The sequence below is a fragment of the Bombyx mori genome, chromosome 28 (assembly GCF_030269925.1).
Source record: "Bombyx mori chromosome 28, ASM3026992v2".
In the NCBI taxonomy this organism is placed as follows: Eukaryota; Metazoa; Arthropoda; class Insecta; order Lepidoptera; family Bombycidae; genus Bombyx; species Bombyx mori.
The window spans coordinates 5,467,273-5,490,163 of NC_085134.1; the positions used below are offsets into that span (position 1 = coordinate 5,467,273).

A 22,891-nucleotide genomic window follows, 5' to 3' on the forward strand; every position below is an offset into this window, starting at 1 on the left:
ATGACATTAAGTCCGCCTTTATACTGTCTAGTATATAAAGCTATAATACAAATAAATAAATATAGCATCTAATTTTAGTACCTACTACTAACTTAAGCGCTTTGTTTAAAAATGAAACTGTCTCTAAGCTAAGTCTCTAAGAACTCTAAGATTGTTTCTATTTATATTGTTGGAAGTGTGGTTATTGATGCTGACGTAAAACTTACCCTCATAAACGCCTTTAAATTGACGTAAGCGAAATGAGCAGCCGTCAGCTCACAAGGTTTCTGGGCCCTGCGGTGAAAAATATAAAAAAAAATTGCAATGTTTTTTTTTCGTGAAGTGCGGACTGGTTATCATTCTCGCCGAACCCGTCGCTTGCGACGAAGGGCTCGACGAGTAAATCAACCCACAGACATAGCCCACTGAGTTTCTCGCCGGATCTTCTGGGTCGCGTTTCCGATTCGGTGGTAGATTCTGCGAAGCACTGCTCTTGCTAGGTCCAGTGTTAGCAACACTCCCGGTTTGAGCCCCGTGAGCTCACCTACACGTTAGGGTGAAGCTGAAATAGCCTCAAGGCTATCAGCATAGGTAAGATAAAAAAAATTGCGCTTATACCACTATGTGGGTTGGGCGCAGAATCTCCTGTTTTTCCATTCGACCTATCATACGTCATCTCTGCACTGAGATTCTTCTCTCGCACTCACTCTTTCACACAGTCCGTCCAAGTATCTTTAGGGTACCCCCACTTCACAATATTACCTATATTTTCTATTACCGTTTCTTGCGATAGAATCGAATGGAACTTTTTGAACAAAAACCTGAATCGCACAAACTGCATTTACAAGCTGGCATGTTATATTCAAACAACAACTTTCGGTGCTTCGGTCTACTTAGCAATGTTGTTCCCTACAGCTTTACCGGAGAAAGGTTTATCATGAAGCGTCACTGACCTCGTGATGGTGAAAAGCAAATCTTTTCCCGTTGACGCTTTTTCGGTGTACCAACTGCAATTGTATACGGCATTACCGACCTCTTCGCTCTGAAATTAGGTAATAATGTAACGCCCGAATTTGGGTATCGATAGATTCGTATAATCCCACCACTATTCTATCGTAGAAAATACCGAAACAAACATTTTAAGTGCTCGTAGTGGAAGGAGAGAGATCAAGAGAATCAACTATCAAGTGCTGGCTAGATCTCCACGTGACGTGACCGGCACCAGAAATTAATGACGTCACATCACCAGACAAAGGATAAAACAAATAATTAAAACTATTTTTATGGTTTCATCTCATCGCGTCTCGACTACTGTCGCCTTGACTACCAAAACTGTAGGTAGAGTATTCGAAAAGTCTTAAATAATAAACCCGAGATTAAACCGTAAAATTTTTTTTTGTTTAGAATCGCGAAATTCTAATAAAATATTGTAGATACAAGTCATAACATTGCCTCTTATAGTAATGAATTTGAAAACAATAAATTATAGAAACTTACTGCGCTCATCAGCATATCGAAGAAGCAGAGGAAATATACTTGCATTAAACTCATGGCCAGAAATATAAGATATGTCATTACAATAGTTACGTCGTTCACTACCTGTAATGTGAGCAAACAATTGGACTTTATGATTTAGATCCCTTTGCTCAATTTTTTTGGTGCTAATCAAAGAAAACTATAGGTAATGCAAAACAGGGTATGCGAGGATTTTTTGGCGGGAACACTAGAAGCGAGCTGTGTAAATTGTTGATGTTCTTGGCCCTTTAACATATGTAAAAGTTCACAAGTGTGGGAAAATAAAATTCTCCGATTCTTCCAATTCTTCCAAAAAGTTCACTGAAGTCTCAGTAAATAACCATAATTTTACTGAGTCTTTATTTCATTCTATCTCATCTCATTTCATTCTAATAAGTTAATCACAATTTATGATAGCCTCAAATATATCAATTTCATCTCATCATATAATGTAATATAATGTATTTAATATTTGAAGATTCTTAAAAACTCGACACTGTTAACAAAGGCATTGCAAGAAGCCAATTGTTATACTTAAAAAAAAGAATGGGGCAAAATAATACGCAACAAACAATAGGTCACCAATAAATTGAAACAAGGACATAATTAAAAAGCAGTGATTAACTACTATCATCGTCTATTGTTCACACAAATAAGATAATAATAAAAAAATAAAAAAAAAAAAACAATTACCGTAACATTGAATGCGGACAGACAAATAACTAGAGAACTCAAAACAAAGTTTGATAATGTGGACTTTGAGTAAATCATTTCTAGAATACTCGACGATCTGCAAAATGAAACGTCACTATTAATTTACGCCTGTCTGTGAATTATAGAAAAAACCCTCACTTTTTTTTTTGCATAAATCGGTGGACGAGCTCACAGCCCACCTGATGTTAAGTGGTTACTGGAGCTCATAGACATCTACAACGTAAATGCGCCACCGACCTTGAGATATAAGTTCTAAAGGTTTCAGTATAGTTACAACGGCTATCCCACCCTTCAAACCGAAATGCATTACTGCTTCACGGCAGAAATAGGCGGGGTGGCGGTACCTACCCGTGCGGACTCACAAGAGGTCCTACCACCAGTAATTACGCAAATTATAATTTTGCGGGTTTGATTTTTATTACACGATGTTATTCCTTCACCGTGGAAGTCAATCGTGAGCATTTGCCTAACTACCTACCGCTGGTAAAGGTCTATTCCAGGTAGGTACGCGCGGACGGGCTCAACCTGAGAGAATTTGCTTACACTAGTCCTACCAGTTCTTCGCAGAATCTACCACCGGATAGGAATTGCGATCCACTGAGAATATCCGGCAAGAAGCTCGGTGGGTTGCGTCTATGGGAAAGTTGAATTAGGAAACACTTATTTACGTATAAATAAATAGATGGAACAACAAATTTAAAGCTTAAACTGAATCTTAATAACACACAAAACAAATACCTAGTTTTAATTTGTGTAATAATTGTCACCTTTATTTTCCAAGTCTTCAGTGGTTGTCACAAAAACTGTAACGCCGGTCACTAAATGAGGTTGAACTTTTAAGGTCCAAATTTTATAGTTCGAATCACGTATACGTGTCACGATATCATCTAATGTACCACAACAAATTGTATAGAATTGGTATGAACGATGTTACATCAAATGTAAAACCGGTTCACCGCAGAAATAACCAGGTTTTTAGTCATCATGAAGGCTCAAAATGTGCTTTAACGCTGGTAAATAAAGTCCCCGAAATCTAAAACGCCAGTCACCATCTACGCATCAACACTAGGAGCAGGGGGCATAGGGTCCCTGGTAGCCTGGTCATGAAATCTAACCCAGACATCAGCCCGCTGAGTTCACGCCGGATCTTTTCAGCGGGTCGCAATTCCGATCCAGTAGTGGATGCATTCGCAAAGGAGCTGCCTTGCCTTGAATTGTTAGGTCTCCTTCGGGATCGCGCAGCATTAGCAAATTTAGGCTGAAGTCGTGCTCGTCCACATGCCCTGGCAAATCTGAGAAGACCATCGGGCCACCAGTAATCTTTCCATCCGAAAAAAGCCAGTTTATGTTTGCTGCACGAAAATTTAGATGCCACCATTTTGCTAATAGCGATCCCCTATCGGAAGATTTCTGGGACACAACTCACTACTTCGTCGGTAACTTGAATGAACTTGACTGATTAGTATCATATTTTATTGACTTCGAAACAATACCACGACGCTCATTGAAGACAACATTTCTGTGGGCTTGAATATTAATTTTAAGAAAGACTTAGAGCTATAGCTTGCACTTACTCTATCAAACCTTGATGTCTTTTCACTAAATTCGTGTACGTCTCCCTAAAATCTTCATCATCTCTTAAACCATCGCTTTCTCTTCTCGAAGAGGTTAATCTCTCAAAATCGTATTGTAAAAGGCGAAAGTGTATGCGGATGTACGTGCAACACGTGAAGAAGAGGCAGTCTGCGGCTCCGATGAACAAGAGAACTATGCATTCTGAAAGAAATGAGAATAGAGATCACTGATAAAAATAATTTTATTGATACTTTTAGTTTTGCCTTATTTTATTTTATTTATACCGACCTGTTATAATCAGCACGAAACATTACAAGTAACACATGTGCTAATGCTAAACTAAATTATAATACTTTTTTTTTCTTACCAATTCGCTAGTGACCTAGCGGGCTATTCCTGGTACACCCAGACGGGTGGGTAGTCTCAACCTGAGAGAATTTGCTAACACTAGCCCCAGCAAGAGCAGTGCTTCGCAGAACCTACCGCCAGATCGGAATCGCGACCCACTAAGAAGATCCGGCGATTAACTCAGCGGGCTGCGATTATGGATACTAACACTATAGTTGGTGCTGAGTGTATGCAGTGGTTTTTTTTTATTTCCCGTGTAGGCAGACGAGCATGATGGTGAGTGGTTACCGTCGCCGATGGACTTCAGTAATGCCAGAGGCAGAGTCAAGCCGCTGCCTACCGTGATACCAACGTTTCGTTTATTTTCAAAATTATAACATTGTTACAACAAGTTCATCAAATACGGTTAAGGTTGCCGACGTCCCGTCTAAAACTGCCGGCAGTAGCAGTAAAAATGCCCATAGATACTAGCTGAATAGAATATTTATTTTGACAAAATGCCCTCAGCAAGAAATATTAGGTGTCAATGCATACTCCAGTTCGTGCTTATGACAGGTATATCAGCTATCGCCCGAGTTGTTGACATTACCAATACATTTATTATATAGTACAGGGTATTCCATGCCTTTTAAAAGCGAATGCCATGATCGACTTGCACTTAAATAAGAAGGTATTTAAGCTTATCTATCTTGTATTGGTGAGGAGGAACCTAATAAATAGTTTTTTTTTATTGCTTAGATGGGTGGACGAGCTCACAGCCCACCTGGTGTTAAGTGGTCACTGGAGCCCATAGACATCTAGAACGTAAATGCGCCACCCACCTTGAGATATAAGTTCTAAGGTCTCAGTATAGTTACAACGGCTACCCCACCCTTCAAACCGAAACGCATTACTGCTTCACGGCAGAAATAGGCGGGGGGTGGTACCGACCCGCGCGGACTCACAAGAGGTCCTACTACCAGTAGACCACTACCACCACTAGTAGTATTTTCCAGGATTCCCCAATGAAACTAACTATTTGGTCTAATTCCATAAGAAAGTTAGAAAAATATATGAAAGCGCTCTATAATTTAAGAGAAATAGATTTAACAAAAATAGCTAGTTCTCATTTACCTGCCCAAATCTGTAGGATATACGCCATGACCCAATACTCAAATTTATATGGCACGAAAACAAAAATATCCAAATAAGGTAGCAACCTAACAAACTTATTCGTCGTCCAATATTTGATGGCAATAATGATCAATGGAGTCATATCGAAGACAAGAATCATTGAGCAGTTCAATACGTACAAAACATTAATGACCATATTTAGTAACTGTTTCTCTGTTGCCACGATTTCGGTCCTTTGCACGCTCTTCGTTCTTTCAAAATCGGTACGTTCCAGCTCTATGAGGTTCTCCAGTAGGCTCTTGACTGCGTTTTCGTTGATATAATGGAAGAATGACTTAGAAACTGCTAAAACGGTCATTGCCACACACGGAGCTATGCAGGTCATTTCAATAAAGTTTTGACCGTTTGAAATTCCAATGCAAATGAATGTTACAGCGGCCAACGTCCACGCGTGGTTGAGAATGTACACCCATCTATGATTTAAAAACTCGTAAGTGTTAGTAACAGTGTTTTCTAGATTCATTCCCGAGTATTTGAACAAAACTTTGATTTTGTTTAGGGATGTCTCGAAGTGGCTATGCTCATCCATTGCGTTTTGGTCGAACGTAAAATGACTAACGCTTGCTGTGTGATGTGTATGTGTGTGATTGGTTTAAATGACGCGTGCAATGAATGGCAAACGCTTTATGAATAACAATGTAAGCTAAATTCAAACATAATTATGTGGCTACTAATGTTTAGAGCGGCCAATATTTTCTTGATATTAAAAATTTAATATGACACAACAGAAAAAGCGATTTTGGGCCAGACGTGTTTCTTGTGCTAGAGTTAACAGGTTTGAAGTAGTCTTTTTTATTAATAAACTAGCTTTTGCCCACGACTTCGTCCGCGTGGCATAGTTCACGAATAATGCTTTATTTTGGAACAAATTTGGTTAGCATAAAAAACATTATAGTGAGCCAACCTTAACATATAGACATATGCTGTCGCAGACTTTTTTTTAGATCTTTTAAAGAGGAACAATTCTGTCATACATTATTTTAGCGAAACTTTAATCGTTTCTGCAACGCACGCAGCGGAAGCTCTCAAAAGGGAAAAAAAACGATTTTGAAACACTTTTTATTGGTGCTGCGCTTGTATTGGTCTTAGCGTGATATTATATAGCCTTCCTCAATAAATGGGCTATCTAACGCTGAAATAATTTTTCAAATCGGACCAGTATTTCCTGAGATTAGCGCGTTCAAACAAACAAACTCTTCAGCTTTATAATATTAGTATAGATTATTGCCAGACTTCCGCTTTCCTACGTGTTGGGGACGGTAGGCGGGGCATGTTAGAGCTGGAGCGATTAAATTTACTTATTGCTAAAAGAACCGACGACAGAACTCTACTATCCGTGGCACGCTCAGAATAGGTTACTAGGCAACTAGAAAATAGCGTGGGCTGAGGAGTGCGATCAACCATTAACCGGTTGATCGCACTCCGGCATGCCTTAGCGCTGAAGAAACACCGTGGAGGGGAAGTTCATTCCGAAGCCAAACGGTGAGTAGTAAATAAGATTTATAGAAACGCAATAGTTGGACGGGCGCAGTGGTTTTATGGATGGATGAACTCTTCTTGACCTGTTTCTTTTGGATGGTAAGCTTGTTTGATGAGACATTCTGAATAATAGATTATCTATATTACTTGTCAAGCCATGGGTTATATTACATCGAGAAGAGCTAATACCATTAATGTTTCTTTTTTATTGCTTAGATGGGTGGACGAGCTCACAGCCCGCCTGGTGTTAAGTGGTTACTGGAGCCCATAGACATCTACAACGTAAATGCGCCACCCACCTTGAGATAAAGTTCTAAGTTCTCAAGTATTGTTACAACGGCTGCCCCGCCCTCCGAACGGAAACGCATTACTGCTTAACTGCAGAAATAGGCGGGGTGGTGGTACCTACCCGTGCGGACTCACAAGAGGTCCTACCACCAGTAAAAATTTATGTATTAATTTATATATATTTATTAATTAACGTGCTCATGTTTGCAGAAGTCTTATCGGGCGGTGAGAATTGAGGTTACAGCCAAGAAATACCGAAGCGCGCTTTTTCCTTGCCGCTTCCAAACATTGTTAGGGCTGTACTCGGTAAACTTACCGTTCCAGCAATCGCTATTATAGTAATTACGGTTTCTTCGTCAAATAAATAACTCGGTATTCAATAATCATAACAAAAACACACACCTCGTGCCCGTGATTATGTAATTAGTTATAATTTTCACTAATCGTTCGGTGTTTGTTTGTATTTTGTAGTTTGGGAAACGGAACATTCGAAATTAATGAGATTTTTTAGCGAAGACGATTTTTTTTTTTTTTTTTTTTTTTTTTCGGTTACGCTATGAGTACAGTGTTATGTCTAATTTTGACACGAAACAGTCGTGCGTTCTGGTCAAAAGCTCTTGAGATCTATGTCGCAATTCGCGACGTGTTTTTTTTATTGCTTAGATGGGTGGACGAGCTAACATCCCACCTGGTGTTAAGTGGTTACTGGAGCCCATAGGCATCTACAAAATAAACGCACCAATCACCTTGAGATATAAGTTCTAAGGTCTAAAATGTATCGAATTTCTTCATAAGATTCACTCATCTTGACAATACGAAAAATAAATAAAAATCACACATTTTCCGAATTTGAATTTGGAATTATCTTCTTTAAAATTTAAACTTTTAATGATACCCGAACCCGCCAGATGCAAATAGTGTAGCCAAAGAGATTTTATTACATGTTCATACATACTATAATGCGAAGACTTTTCCCCCAACCTATTCAGTTCTAAAGTCTCAACTATAGTTACAACGGCTGCCCCGCCCTTCAAACCGAAACGCATTACTGCTTCACGGCAGAAATAGGCGGGGCGGTGGTACCTACCCGTGCGGACTCACAAGACGTCCTACCACCAGTAAAAACGTGCTAGTTCCACGTACGAAAACTACAAATAGTCATGTTAACTATAAAATCAATGAACACAGAGTGAATCGAATTTAAAATGCAGCAAAACGATTTTATTAATCTTAAAGCTAAATTATACAACACACTTCCGTTATTTAGTTGCTTTTATTATTAAGTATGCGTGTGTTTGTCTGTATGTAATGGAATATTCGAAAGTCGTTATAAACGACTTCAAACATATCGATTAACTTCAAAATTTGCACACGCATTAAAGTCCAATGACAGATAATGCCATCCGGCTACGGAATGAGCTCCCCTCCACGGTGTACCATCCGGCTATCGAATGAGCTCCCCTCCACGGTGTTTCTCGAGCGCTATGACATGTCCTTCTTCAAACGGGGCTTGTGGAGAGTATTATGCGGTAGGCAGCGGCTTGGCTCTGCCCTGGCATTGCTGAAGTCCATGGGCGACGGTAATCACCACCATCAGGTAGGCCGTATGCTCGTCTGCCTACAGGGGCAATTAAAAAAAAGACAATACAATAACTTTATAACTTCGTTCGAATATTATGACCAGTATCAACAGGTTAAAAAAAAGATGATACAAATTATTAGTTCAGTTTGCTAATTGATTTTAAACTATATATTTTGTTCTAAAAGTACATTGACAAACTCAACTCTAACAACTATAGAGATTGAGTACTTTAATATCATTGAGATTACTATAATATAATTTTAAAATCCATTTATTCATGAGAGCTGTACAGGCTCTGGAGTAGAGCGAAGTAAGACCAGGCCGTGCTCAGAATCTGAAAAAAAAGTCAAATTTGAATTTATTCACCACACTCCATAAGCTGATTTAGATGTATTTCTTTAATCTTCATGACTTTTTGGGGGGAACGCGAGGAGTGAAGTTGTGTGATTAGTTTTATTTTTGTCTATTTAGTGTTTCGTCAGGTTTAAATGTGCAATAACGGTGGTTTATTAACTGTTTAATATCTGCGAAAGTCCACAAATGTGGGAAAATGAAACAAAGCCGCTGGACGTAGCTTCTCGGGATCCTCCAAAAAGTCCACTGAAAAAATCTCAGTAAATGACCACCATTTTACTGAGATTATATTTCATCCCCTACCTATTTGATGATACAATATTCTACATGTACTATACTAAGGAATATGCAGGAAATCGTATGGGCAGCTAGTGTAATTTTTTATAAAAGTTAATCTGAACTGTAACTATAATTGAGACCTTAGAACTTATATCTCAAGGTGGGTGGCGCATTTACGTTGTAGATGTCTATCGGCTCCAGTAACCACTTAACACCAGGTGAGCTGTGAGCTAGTCCACCCATCTAAGCAATAAAAAAAAATTTTAATCATAAAGTTTGTTATTTTTTCTTTATTTTTAATTTGGGTACTACCTAAGAAATATTTTTTTATTTTTTTTTTGCGGCCCCATTTGCTCTATTCTGGGGTATTTCAAGATTATCCACTCTTTCTGGGACGCCCTGTATATACGTAGCAATATCACGAATACAGACAGATCATTAGTAATACATTTAAATTATATACAGATAATATGACAAACCTTCATAAAGGCTCTAAGGTTGACCTCAGCGAAACCATAAGCCGTGAGCCGACACGCCCGTTGTGACCTTAATGTATGTCATGTACCAAATCAAACAAAACAAAAATTGAAAAAAATGTCTGAGGAAAATCATGATTTAAACTGCTTTAACATTTGAATATTTTTATAGCGTTTTTTTTATTTTTTTTATTGCCTTTGTAGGCAGACGGGCATACGGCCCACCTGATGGTGAGTGGTTACCGTCGCCCATGGACTTCAGCAATGCCAGGGGCAGAACCAAGCCGCTGCCTACCGCTTAATACTTTCCACAAGCCTCGTTTGAAGAAGGACATGTCATAGCGCTCGGGAAACACCGTGGAGGGGACTCATTCCAAAGCCGGATGGTACGTGACAAAAAAGATCTCTGGAAACGCACTGTGGATGACCGCAGCGGCTCCAGGTAGTATGGATGAACTCTACTCCGGTGGCGGTATATTGCATTACTGGTGGTAAGGCGTCTTGTGAGTCCACACGGACAAGTACCACCAGTCTGTCTATATCTGCCGTGAAGCAGTAATGCGTTTCGGTTTGAAAGATGGGGCAGCCGTTGAACTGTATTACTGGGACTTAGAATTCGTGTCTCAAAGTAGGTGGAGGCATTTACGTTGTTGATGCCTACGGGCTCTGGTAACCACTTAAAACCGGGCGGGCCGTGATATCGTCCACTCAACTAATAAGTAAATCTACCAAGACACAGAAATCAGACCTTCGTATTTTCTACAAAAAAAACTGTGTATCGGTTTTTTTTAATATACCTTATCTGCACCATAAGTAGAACCTTCCCAACGTTTTTCTCAGTCAGATACCATTTTGAATTGTAAACTGCGTCACTGATATTAGTACTCTGTAAAATTTAAATGTGACACAACAAAACTCTTTATTGTCAATAGTACACCGCAACATACCTGCTATATCCATCAGATCCAATAACCTTTGCATTAGACGCCTTCAGCTCTAACACTAGGAGCAGGCTTAGGGGCTCCTGGCTGAGCCTTTGCTCGCTCACCTGTCCTGGTGAAACTGGAATGGCCTCGGGCCACCAGTAGGTAATCTCTCAAACATAAAAAAAGTATCTGAGTAGCCGTAACTAAAGCATAGTTAGCGAGATAGCGTGATGTGCATGGGGCAAATTTGCCTTGTATTTTAACCGACTTCAAGGGGAGGTTCTCATTTGAGACTTTTTTTTTTTCATTGTATGGACAGCCTATGATTTGAATGTAAAAATAAAACCCGTGTGCACTCGTAGTAGAATTTAAACTATCGGGAAGTATTCTATCTCATTATTTCGCAGGCTAAATTCTATAGTATTTTTTTTAATTTTGGTATTTCGGGCCAGGCAGGGCGAACAAGGGCTCAGCCAGGAGGGGTGGGATTTGCTAACAACTGCCCGAGCGCTTCCATACGAGACCTAACAACTCAAGAGCAGCTGCTTCGCGAATGAATCTATTACCAGATCAGAATCGCGACCCGCTGAGAAGATCCAGCGAGAAACTCAGCGGGCTGATGTTTAAGTTAGGTTGCACAGTTACCGGGGTCCCTACTCCTAGTGTTAGAGCTAAAGATGTCTAATGCAAAGGTTATTGGATCTGATGGATCCGTAAGGACGTGTCTAGGGCGACGACGATGACTGGCGCCTGCGGGATCAGGATTCGTTGAGTAGTCAGCGGCGGCAACGATAAGACGATTATCATGACGTGCTCAGATACTGCATACTGGTGAATATTGCAATTCAATACTAAGCTACTAATTATTATCAAGGGGTGAAAGGCCATTTAGTTTAAGTGCTATTTTTGCAACTTTACAGGAAAGATCAAAATTTGAAAAAAGTATTATTACAAAAAAGCTTCTTCAGCTATTTGAATGGGCTAAACTTAATTGAAGCTCAATTAAAAACATCAACTTCATCCCTCGATATATAGCTTCCAGGTTTGAATTCTGAATAAAATTTTAATTAATACAAAAACAAAATACAAATTACATTTTTATAATGACACATATTTTGAAGATCCGATTTATGGTACGTCACACACACATGGTGACTCATCCACGTAGTTTAGTTTCCTTTAGAGATACATTTAAAATTAAAACTCACGTACTTTGAATGACAATAGACAAAGACAATGACAACGAAAAAAATTTAGCACACACAAAACTCAAAAATCAAAACAGCCACGTTTTTATACCAAATGATAGAACTAAAAACGTACTCACAGATTTCATTAATTTATCCCCGAAGAAGCACAACAAGATGATTTGCAGCAAACTCATGAAGAGGAAGAAGAGAAAAGAGAGAATAACAGCGAAGTCTTCGACGACCTAAACAAAGAACCGGACGTTCACTGATGGAATCGGCAAGCGAACCCTGGACCGTCTCTAGGAAACCGAGTAATGGTCGGCAATGCTTTTCGTGAGCTATTGTATCGAATTGTATACCTCTTGGTGCAAATCTAAATCCGTTTTTATTATAGCCTACCTATGCTGATAGCCTTGAGAGGCTATTTCAGCTTCACCCTAACGTGTGTAGGTGAGCTCACGGGGCTCAAACCTGAGTGTTGCTAACACTGACCCTAGCAAGAGCAGTGCTCCGCAGAATCTACCACCGGATCGGAAACGCGACCCACTGAGAAAATCCGGCGAGAAACTCAGTGGGCTGTGTCTATGGGTTAATTCGCTCGCCAAGCCCTTCGTCGCAAGCGACGGGTTCGACGAGGACGGTGACCGGTAAATCCGCGACTGTTACCAGTAATAAAGGCACAAAAAAAAAAAAAACTAATAGAGGAATGAAATTGTTACAAATACATTATAGTAATTTCTAAATCCATTTTCATTATGTTTCATTATTTTATTGACGTGATTTTTTACTGAATTCAAGACGACTGTTTAACTTGAAAATTCGCGGCCGCATCATGTAACGATTATGATACAATAACTTTATAACCTCGGTCTAATATTCTGACCAGTATCCGCAGTATAACAAAAGCTCAAATTAACTGTTTTTTTTTTGTTTTTAAGCTTTTATGGCGGGCTTTGAGAGCAGCGACCGTATCAAGAAATTCTGTAACGAAAATAAAACCTAACACCCCCCACTCCGCCTACCATGTGGCTCGCCTTCAATACATTCACACGTTGCGCTTGTGTAGTGTTTGTGAATAAGCGTGCGGCATGACGTCACACTGCATGCGCATCATGAAAAGTCTGTCCATCTCTCTCTCGCGCGGTCTAGCTTATGAGTGTGAAGGGGACAGTTAATGTTATGCTTTTGTTAATGTTTATAAATATAGAGTGGTCTTATTTTATTATTGTTTTAATATTAAATTATTATTGTCTAATTATAATTGCATAAGTTGATAAAAAACGCTATGCAATAGCTTTACCGCGGCAGTCCCCGAGTGCCATTAGTCTTTTTAAACGACATGTATTCTTGTTTATTGGGTAAAATGTTATTTATCTAAATCTTGTTAAAAAAATCGTAGGAATAAAAAAAACGAGAATCAACATTACCGCAACGTTAAATCCGGTCAGGCAAATAATTACAGAACTTGTGACAAAGTTATAAAGAGTCGATTTAGTGTAGATTTGTTCCAGCAGAGATGCAGCCCTGAAAGATATGAGACAATTAAATTGTGCAGGCTATAGAAAGCCCTCACGTTAGCACTTGGTTGGTTTTACTGAACATCACGTCGAGCAAGATCGAGAGAATAATCAGATCTGTAGTATAGTAGTAGTATTATTTATAGTAAGTATAGTATAATAGTATAATGAAAAAAAAATAACAAAACAATACATACCGTATTAATTCCTGATGCCATTTTAAATTTTCGACGAATTTCATGCGTAAGTTTCCGTTTAAACGCGTTCTGACACTAAGCCCATTATTAGGGACGACACGTTCAATGCTATGTCCCAAAAGTCGGAACTGAGTCGATATATAGACGCAGAAAGTGTAAAACAGGTAATCCGTCGCGCAAACGCCAATTACTGCTGTTATCACTAGAAATAATAATAATAACTAACTGGGAACAAATCACGCACGGTCATCCGGCCCCAAATTTTTTATTTATCATTGCTTAGATTGCTGGACGAGCTCACGGCCCACCCGATGTTAAGTGGTTACCGGAGCCCATAGTAAGTTCTAAACAATACCACTTACCAATATCCACGACTCGCGTGTACTGAAGCAAATATCAGATTATTTAATATTTGCTGTATAATCATCGTATAATCATCATCATTCTCTTTTGGTTACCGCCCTCGTCGAACCCGTAGCTTGCGACGAAGGGCTCGACGAGCGAAGTAACCCACAGACACAGCACTGAGTTTCTCGCCGGATCTTCTCAGTGGGTCGCGTTTCCGATCCGGTGGTAGATTCTGCGAAGCACTGCTCTTACTAGGGCCAGTGCTAGCAACACTCCGGTTTGAGCCCCGTGAGCTCACTTACATATTAGGGCGAAGCTGAAATAGCCTCTCAAGGCTATCAGCAAAGATAGAAAAAAAAATCTCTTACTCTTCTCCCAATTATATAAAGTTGCTCCATAATATTAGACATAATTACCTGACCATATCTGTCGCACGTATATAATTGGCCAAACTGTTATATTGTCAACATCAAAGGGATACAAAACAATTAGCGGCAGCAAATAGTCCATGCGACCCGTCTTGTAATAGTTGGAAGCGATCAGAACTAAAGGACTGCATCCGAAGGTCAAAATCGAAGCGTAATTAACGATTTTCGAACCCTTGAACACGGCATGTAAGAAATTCTTCTCATCTTTAAGCATTTTCAGTTCTTCTGCACAGTTTTGACGTAAAAAATGTTTGATTTCCAACTTTTGTAGCGCCGCGATGAGTTCGTGGACGGTTTTTTCGTAAAATATAAGAGATAGCATCTTGAAGTTGGCCAAAAAGCTAAACGTCAAGCACGGTGCATTGTAAGTTACTTCTGTGAAAGTCTTCCCCTGTTCCAATCCGGAACGAAACCAAAATATGGCGCCCAATACGTCAGTGTTCAGCAAAACGAAATTTATAAAGTAAATACAACGTATTTTGAACACATCCTTTTTATTATTGTTATCTCCGCTTCTGATGTTTATTCCCATCCATCGAAAATACGACTCGATTTTTTTGATAGAACGATCGAGAAATAATTCTTCAGGCATCACGCTTATACAACGATCGTCGGGGTTGGAGTAATGGAATTTTATACGTCGACTCATTAATATGCGTTGATTTAAATACACTAATCATTAATTTATTAATGATCTAATGTGTGGTTTATTAAAAAAAGAGCGCGATGTTCGTGATTTTAAATATTATTAAAATGTGGATTGTTTTTTGTATAGGCATTCGCCACTTTAAGATCATTAGGGACGATCTTAGTTTAACTGGTACCGGCAGAAATGTTTCTGCTGTGAAGCAATCGTGTATTCCGGTCTGGAGAGTAGCCGTGTAGAATTACTCTACTGACTTCTGCCTTGTGAATAGTGTCTTCACTTTAAAATGCCTGTAGATTCCTGCAGTCGCTTAATACATTCCAGATTTGTTCGTAAAACCAGATTTAGATAACTTTGAGAATAGCTGGCCTACAAGCTTGCGCTAGACCGCCTGACAGTGAAATTCTCGAGTTTATAACGTGTATTAATGTAAGGCCTTAATGTACTAATACAAAGAATTAGCCGCATAATCGGTAGCAACAATTTATTTCTCGCCGGATCTTCTCAGTGGGTCGCGTTTCCGATCCGCTGGTAGATTCTGCGAAGCACTGCTCTCGCTAGGGCTAGTGTTAGCAAGTTCTCTCAGGTTGAGCCCATGAGCTCACCTACTCATCCGCGTGTAGCTGTAATAGCCCCCTAAGCTACCAGCGAATGGGTAGGAAAAAAAGTAAGGAGATTGTCTATAAAAAATATAGTGTTTGCGTATAGAAATGTACGATTTTGTGTCCCTACCTATGCGCTGGTGGTATAAGGGACTATTCCAGTTTCTCGTGCACGGTAGGTGAGAGAATATCCCAACACTAACTAGCCTTAGCAAGAGCAGTGCGTTGACGGATCGAAATCGCGATCCACTGAGAAGATCCGGCGAGAAATTAAGTGGGACGTAAGATAGGTCCGATAATATGTGTATGTATATGGATGGATGTCAAAAAGGACTCTTCGTGGGTATTTGTAATATCCTCAACCTGCTATTCTCATCTGAATTTAAAAAAAAATTAGGAGTAACTGACCTTGTTGCGACCGAAATGCTCAATTTGATCAGTTCGTTCCGGTGCGTGGTAGATTCACACGTGGTAGAAGCACAGCCACTGCTCTTGCTAGGGCTAGTGTTAGCAAATCTTCTTTTTTATCCCTACTTTTACTGATAATCTTGAGATGCTATTTCAGCTTCGCCCTAACATGTAGGTGAGCTCACGGGGCTCAAACCGGAGTTTTGCTAACACTGGCCCTAGCAAGAGCAGTGCTTTTTAGAATCTACGACCGGATCGGAAACGCGACCCACTGAGAAGATCCGACGAGAAACTCAGTGGGCTGTGTCTGAGCGTTAATTCACTCGTCGAGCCCTTCGTCGCAAGCGACGGGTTCGACGAGGACGGTGATCGGAAAAATCCTCTCAGGTTGAGCCCGTCAACTCACCTACCCCTAGGCTACCAGCGAATGGGTAGGGTTTTTTTTTTACCAGGAAGTAATTTTTGAGCTACCCTTAATAATGTTTATTTAATTGATTTCGATTTAATGAAATTCTCACTTTAGTTTGGTGAGGTATAATAGATTTTGTTTTTCGTTTATAATATTTTGTATTGTTTTTATTGTATTTGCTATATTTTATGCCGCAGCAATCTAAGGTGGTGGAACATTATGGTGTTGAACTACGTTAACCACTTCAACTCCAGAGTCCACAGGTAAATACCAGATAAATATTTTTATTATGGTTTCGTGAACAATTAAGCCCGATGTATCTTTTTAATAATTTCATAAATACAGTGCCTCAATATAATAAATCGGAAGGGAACAAGTAAATATTCATTATATATCAAGTAATTCGTTAAACTGAGGTTTGTAATATTAAGGTCGGGTTGGCCTACCATATATTATAACCAGATAAAAAAAAAAAGTTTTATCCACCTCAACATTAAGTACTCATATTGTTGTAGCAAACAACTTCTAATAATAAATGATTACACATTTTCATCAAATTACTGTATGTATTTTCTATTTAAAAACAATTAGGTAGGTAATAATTGTTCTTAAACCTGTCGGGACTGATTCACATGTTATGGGATTGAGGGTCATATTGATGGGAGCGTTATATGAAGGTTTTGGGTAGACAAAATTCGCAATGTAAAGGTTTAATTTACATTGATTCTAATGGACAAGGAATATTAAAGTTGCACTGTATATTCAAAAATCTCTGAATTGTTTTTGCGAAGGGATATGATTAAATGACAACAGAACTTTTTCTGTACCGAACCGATACGATACGATATCTTTATATCGTATCGGAACACCTAATATCGTAACAACTAGTATCGTAGCACCTAGTATCGTGACACTTACTATCGTAACAAATAGAATCGTAACATTTAATATCAGTATCACCTAATATCGTACACCTAGTATCGTAACACCTAATATTGTGGCACCTAGTATCGTAACATCACAGAACTCTTGGTTTGCAGTCGTGCATGCCTAGCACATCCCACTTGTTGCGCTTAGCACTGTGTCATTCCTTTTGAGTCGGTCTGCGCCGACAAACATCAAAGAGTTTGCAATGCATTCGCAAAAAATACGGACGTACGTAAATATACCTCGGAATGGAGCCGCGTCATTGGCCAGTTAAAACGCTACCTGTTTTCAATCTTTGGGACTTGTTGAAACGAGAAAAGTCGTTTAGAATATTACCTGCCTAAAGGAAGTTTGGTCTGTCATCACCTCACGCAGTGGGTCATACCCGATCCTGTAGACCGAATGGTAAACAGTTGACGTCGCCCTAAACACACTTCCTTACGGATCCATCAGATCTAATAATTCTTGCATTAGGTACCTTCAGCTCTAACACTAGGAGCAGACTGAGGAACCCCGGTAACCATACTCGTCGAACTCGACAAAGAGGTCGACGTGCAACCTAACCCATGCATCAGCCCGCTGAGTTTCTCGCCGGATTTTCTCAGCGGGTCGCGGTTCCGATCCGGTAGTAGGTTCATTCGCGAAGCAGTTGCTCTTGAGTTGTAAGGTCTCCTTCGGAGGCGCTCGGGCAGCTGTTAGCAAATCCCACCCCTTCTGGCTGAGCTCTTGCTCACCCACCTGTCCTGGTGAAACTGGAAAGGCCTCTGGGCCACCAGTAAATCTTCAATCATAAAAAAATAAAAAAAACGTAATTACGGATCTTCCCGATCCATTAACGGTGATTTTAGGCACCTCAAGCACCTGTCACCGTCCTCGCCGAACCCATCGCTTGCGACGAAGAGCTCGACGTGTGAATTAACCCATAGACATAGCCCACTGAGTTTCTCGCTGGATCTTCTCAGTGGGTCGGTGGTAGATTCTGCGAAGCACTGCTCTTGCTAGGGCCAGTGTTAGCAACACTCCCAGTTTGAGCTCCGTGAGCTCACCTACACGTCAAGGTGAAGCTGATATATACTCTATAGCATAGGTAGGAAAAGAAAAAAATCGCGGGAACACGAGCCGCGGCTGCGTTACATGGCGTGCTCACAAAATGTAGAATAAGTAAAGCGGCAATAATTTATGCTTTGCTTCAGTAAAAAAATATGTTTTTGGTTTACTATTATTACGCTATTCTTGTTACAGCAAGAGACCTAATTACCACCAGTATATTTCACAGCTTCCAAGTGGCATTTGCTCTTAAAGAAAGGCCGTTTGTGGTCTTTAACACGGTAGCGATGGTTTCCAGGTCATCTCATCCCAGAAAAAGAAAAAAATATCGACCTTCCAGCGAGGCAGTGCGGACGGAAGTTAGAGCAAAACGCGGGTTGATTAATGGTCAGTTGGCGTATCTTTTTTGGGTGTTCAACAAGTTACCGCCGCAATGGAGGCGTAGTGATTTTTTTGCGATGCTATTTGATATCGCCAGAGAAATGATGCAGCCCCGAAATCGGTGTCGTGTCTGATGAATCGTGTACGGTATTAGGTGATTACATTAGGACTTTAGGACACAAAATTTACTTTTCGTTTTATGAGAATTTATTATTTATTTTAAAGAGCTTGAATAGTTATCGCATTGGCGCAATTTTAACAAATATTGCGTTAATGGAATAGTCCTAGTAAAGTGTGATAGTAGCGAAAGGCTTTTTAAGGTCTTGCCTTTCTAAAAAGAAATTTTCTTGGTTGCTGATGGGTTAGATGTTCATAGACTTAAACGCGACCATCCTTCTTGAATTATGAGGTCTATATTTCAATTGTCAGTAAAGCGGTTATTCCACCGTTCAAATGACCCACATAAGCACGAAATAGGCAAGTTAACTGCCAGGATGCACTCACACACACGCCTTAAATGCATCAAATATAAAGGATCCAATAAAAAATATTTTTAAGTATTGGAGGTTGAAGTTCGATAAACAATTCGTTGATTTATTCTCAAATCGAGAAGCGAATCTGTAAATATCTCAGGGACTATACTCTGCCTACAGTTTATATGGCCTTTACGAGGCTACGTCAAATTATGTGGCAAAGTCAAATGAAAAACAAACGGCAATTACAATTTGTACCGTATGTTCCATGGGCAAGGGACCAGAATTGCTTGAGATGAACCTACTATACTATCTTGTTTAAGCATCGCTCCACCAGCAAATCAGAGTTCATTCATACTGCCTAGAACCACTGCGTTCATCCACAATGCCTTTCCAGATACCTCTTTTGCCGCAAACCATCCGGCTTTGGAATGAACTCTCTGTTACCTTAGCGTTAAGTCCTTCTTCGACAACAGCGGCTTCGCTGTACCCCTGCCGTTGGGTAGACTGTATCTTCGTCAAATATAAAAAAAATATTAAGGACATCCAGCTGAATGCCTATAATGTCAGTATATTGTACCTACCTACTGTTGAAAAATGACAATCGAACATCACCTGAGATGTCACTGTCAATGTTGTGGCAAATGTCACTGTCATATTCATGAGTGAGTGAACGCTCTGAGTAAAATAAAGTAATAATAAGTCTAAATAATAAGTCTGCACTTCCTATTCTATTCTATTCCGAATGCTTGGTTGTTGATTGTGGATTGAACTTTTAGATGTAAAAAATAATTTTACATATAAATTAATTGTAAGTACATATTTTAAAGAAACACCAAAAATAAAGAGGTCTTTTTTTTATAGCTTAGATGCGTGGACGAGCTCACAGCCCACCTGGTGTTGAGTGGTTACTGGAGCCCATAGACATCTACAACGTAAATGCGCCACACACCTTGAGATATAGTTTTAAGGTCTCAGTATAGTCAGAACGGCTGCCCCACCCTTCAAACCGAAACGCATTACTGCTTCACGGCAGAAATAGGCAGGGCGGTGGTACCTGCCCGTGCGGACTCACAAGAGGTCCTACCACGAATAATAAACCACCAGGTCCAGTTAAAAACAATCCAGATTTTCACTATGTGTTATGTATGAGATTATAAATAAGCCGAGTTGACATTGCCACTGTTAAAACAACATCGAATAACGAACCTCCCCTTTCTGATGCGATGTCGGCTCACAGCGTAACAACACATCCTGTATACGATATGAAAAGAAAACATATTGGTTAATTTAATTATTCGTTCGGTTTTAATGAAACATTTCAATGTTGTGTATAATTTTTTTAATGAAGCCGCCTTTGAAATTTTAATGTCCATTCATTGTTTTCGTTTTTCAGGTAAGTAGCAGGTCCCGAAGGCTTTATGGTAAGGAGTTTAGCCCACTGAGTTTCTCGCCGGATCTTCTCAGTGGGTCGCGATTCCGATCCGCTGGTAGATTCTGCGAAGCACTGCCCTTGTTGGAGCTAGTGCTAGCAAATTCTCTCAGGTTTAGCCCATGAGCTCACCTACTTATCCGCGTGTAGTAATAGCCCCCTAAGCTACCAGCGAATGGGTAGGAAAAAAAGTAAGGAGATGGTCTATAAAAAAAATTTGTGTCTTGTGTATAGAAATACACGATTTTGTGTCCCTACCTATGCGCTGGTGGTATAAAGGACTATTCCAGTTTCTCGTGGACGGTAGGTGAGAGAATTTCCCAACACTAACTATCCTTAGTAAGAGCAGTGCGTTGACGGATCGAAATTGCGACCCACTGACGATTCACGGTAGGCAGCGACTTGGCTCTGCCCCTGGCATTGCTGAAGTCCATGGGCGACGGTAACCAATCACCATCAGGTGGGCCGTATGCTCGTATGCCCACAGGGGTGATAAAAAAAATATATATCCGGCGACAAACTCAGTAAGCTGTAAGAGAGCTCCGAGATGTATGTGTATGGAAGGATGGCAAAAGGACTCTTCTTAGGGACTTGTAATATCCTCAACTAACCTGCTATTATCATTCGGATTTTTTTATTTTTTTATAAAACTAAGAGTACTCAAGCGAGGACCGATGAAGATACAATAAATAATCTTATAACTTCCCTCTAATATCCTGACTAGGATCCAATGGATGAAAAAAAAGATGAAATGAATATGAGATGAAAAAATACTTTGTTAAGCTTTATTATTATTATTATTATTGCTTAGGTGGGTGGACAAACTCACGGCCCACCTGATGTTAAGTGTTACTGGAGCCCATAGACATCTACAACGTAAATGCCGCCACCCACCTTGAGATAACAGTTCTTAGGTCTCCGTTTTTACCGTACAACGGCTGCCCACACTTCAAACCGAAAGGCATTACTGCTTCACGCCAAAAATAGTGGTGATACCTACCCGTGAGGACTCACAAGACGTCCTACCACCAGTTATTTATTAGGCACACAACACACATTACAAACTTAAGAAAAAAGATACACAATAAAGAACAGCAAGTAATAAATCTGGCGGAACATAAGCCATATGCGCACGACTAATCAAAATAAATTGCTGGGTAGGTACACAATGCTCCTTACAACTATAGGATAAAATAAAATGTGATAACGATTCTAACTTGTAATTTTATGAAAGTAATTCTAATTCTAATTCTATATTTTAACTCTATTCTAATCCAATTCTATTCTTTCTATCTATATTCTAATCTAATTCTATTCTAATTTTAATTACACTGCTTAACCTACTATTAACAGCTTTGCTAGAAATTCGAACAGATCTGTCCTATTTCAGTCACTTAAAGAATAACTATCGTCAAGTTAAATTAAAATGGCCTAAATAATAATATGAAATTAGAGCAGAATATATTTCGCCGTCGCCTGCATCGGAATGCACGCACACACGGATGCACGTGGTCTATGGACCAACTAACCCCTGCTGGGAGCCAAACCAGACAGTTCAGGGCTGTCACGCAGATGTTATTCTTTTAATAAATAATAGTTTAAAAAAACTAACAAAATACGCTTTTATAGAAAATCCAACTAAAAAATAGAGATAAATTTTAATAAATTTGAATTAAAAATAGTGTAAGAAAAAATAATTTTATTGTAAAAAAACCGTGGGGTTTATATATTAAATTGTCATCGGTCCTTAATAAGTATACCAAATCTCGAGTTAATCCGACATTTTGAAGGGGGTTAAAATCACGTTCAAAGATTCCGTTACAAACATATATACATCTGAAGCTAATAAAATCGTATTAAAAATAGTTCTTGATTCTTCGCTCTTGGTACATAATAATAGTAATGCTACGCGCTGGGGTTCGGGATGAATAAAACTTCCACCAAAGTACAACTTAAAACTGTATTTATCACTTAGAACACTCACAGAACACTTTACAATTCGTAATTCGCTTCTTCCGCTTCGCTTCAGGTGATCGGCTCGCTGTTTCGCTTCTAGTAGATCCGATTGCCTTCGTGTCATCTCTGCAACGCTTTTATAGCCGACACGACATCTCTACAACTAAAGAGAACATTCCCGGCAAGATCAATCATACGACACAATATTTTAGTGGACGCGCCGTCATATAAAATTTTCTTTT

The 22,891-nt window shown here is 39.6% G+C and overlaps 2 protein-coding genes across 2 annotated transcripts; both read right to left on the reverse strand.

Annotated features, from left to right (window-relative positions):
• Positions 1–161: 161 nt before the first annotated feature.
• On the reverse strand, positions 162–5,833 carry Or-11 (olfactory receptor 11). The gene is made up of 6 exons (NM_001173133.1): positions 5,245–5,833; positions 3,783–3,984; positions 2,188–2,284; positions 1,477–1,578; positions 933–1,021; positions 162–273 (listed from the first exon to the last, which is right to left on the reverse strand). The coding sequence occupies exons 1-6, from the start codon at positions 5,831–5,833 to the stop codon at positions 162–164; spliced, it is 1,191 nt and encodes a 396-aa protein (NP_001166604.1).
• Positions 5,834–8,924: 3,091 nt separating this feature from the next.
• Or-24 (olfactory receptor 24) lies at positions 8,925–14,960 on the reverse strand. Its single transcript, NM_001161828.1, is given in 7 exon segments — positions 8,925–8,987; positions 9,766–9,832; positions 10,560–10,648; positions 12,016–12,120; positions 13,306–13,402; positions 13,593–13,794; positions 14,357–14,960. Coding segments are annotated over 7 exon segments (1,227 nt in total).
• Positions 14,961–22,891: the final 7,931 nt, after the last annotated feature.

Coding starts and splice junctions, on each gene's coding strand:
- Or-11 (NM_001173133.1), bottom strand. CDS start 5,833: ATGGATGAGCATAGCCACTTCGAGACATCCCTAAACAAAATCAAAGTT. Junction 3,985..5,244: donor TATCCTACAGATTTGGGCAG/GTAAATGAGAAC, acceptor CATTTCTTTCAG/AATGCATAGTTCTCTTGTTC. Junction 274..932: donor TTGCTTTTCACCATCACGAG/GTCAGTGACGCT, acceptor TTTTCACCGCAG/GGCCCAGAAACCTTGTGAGC.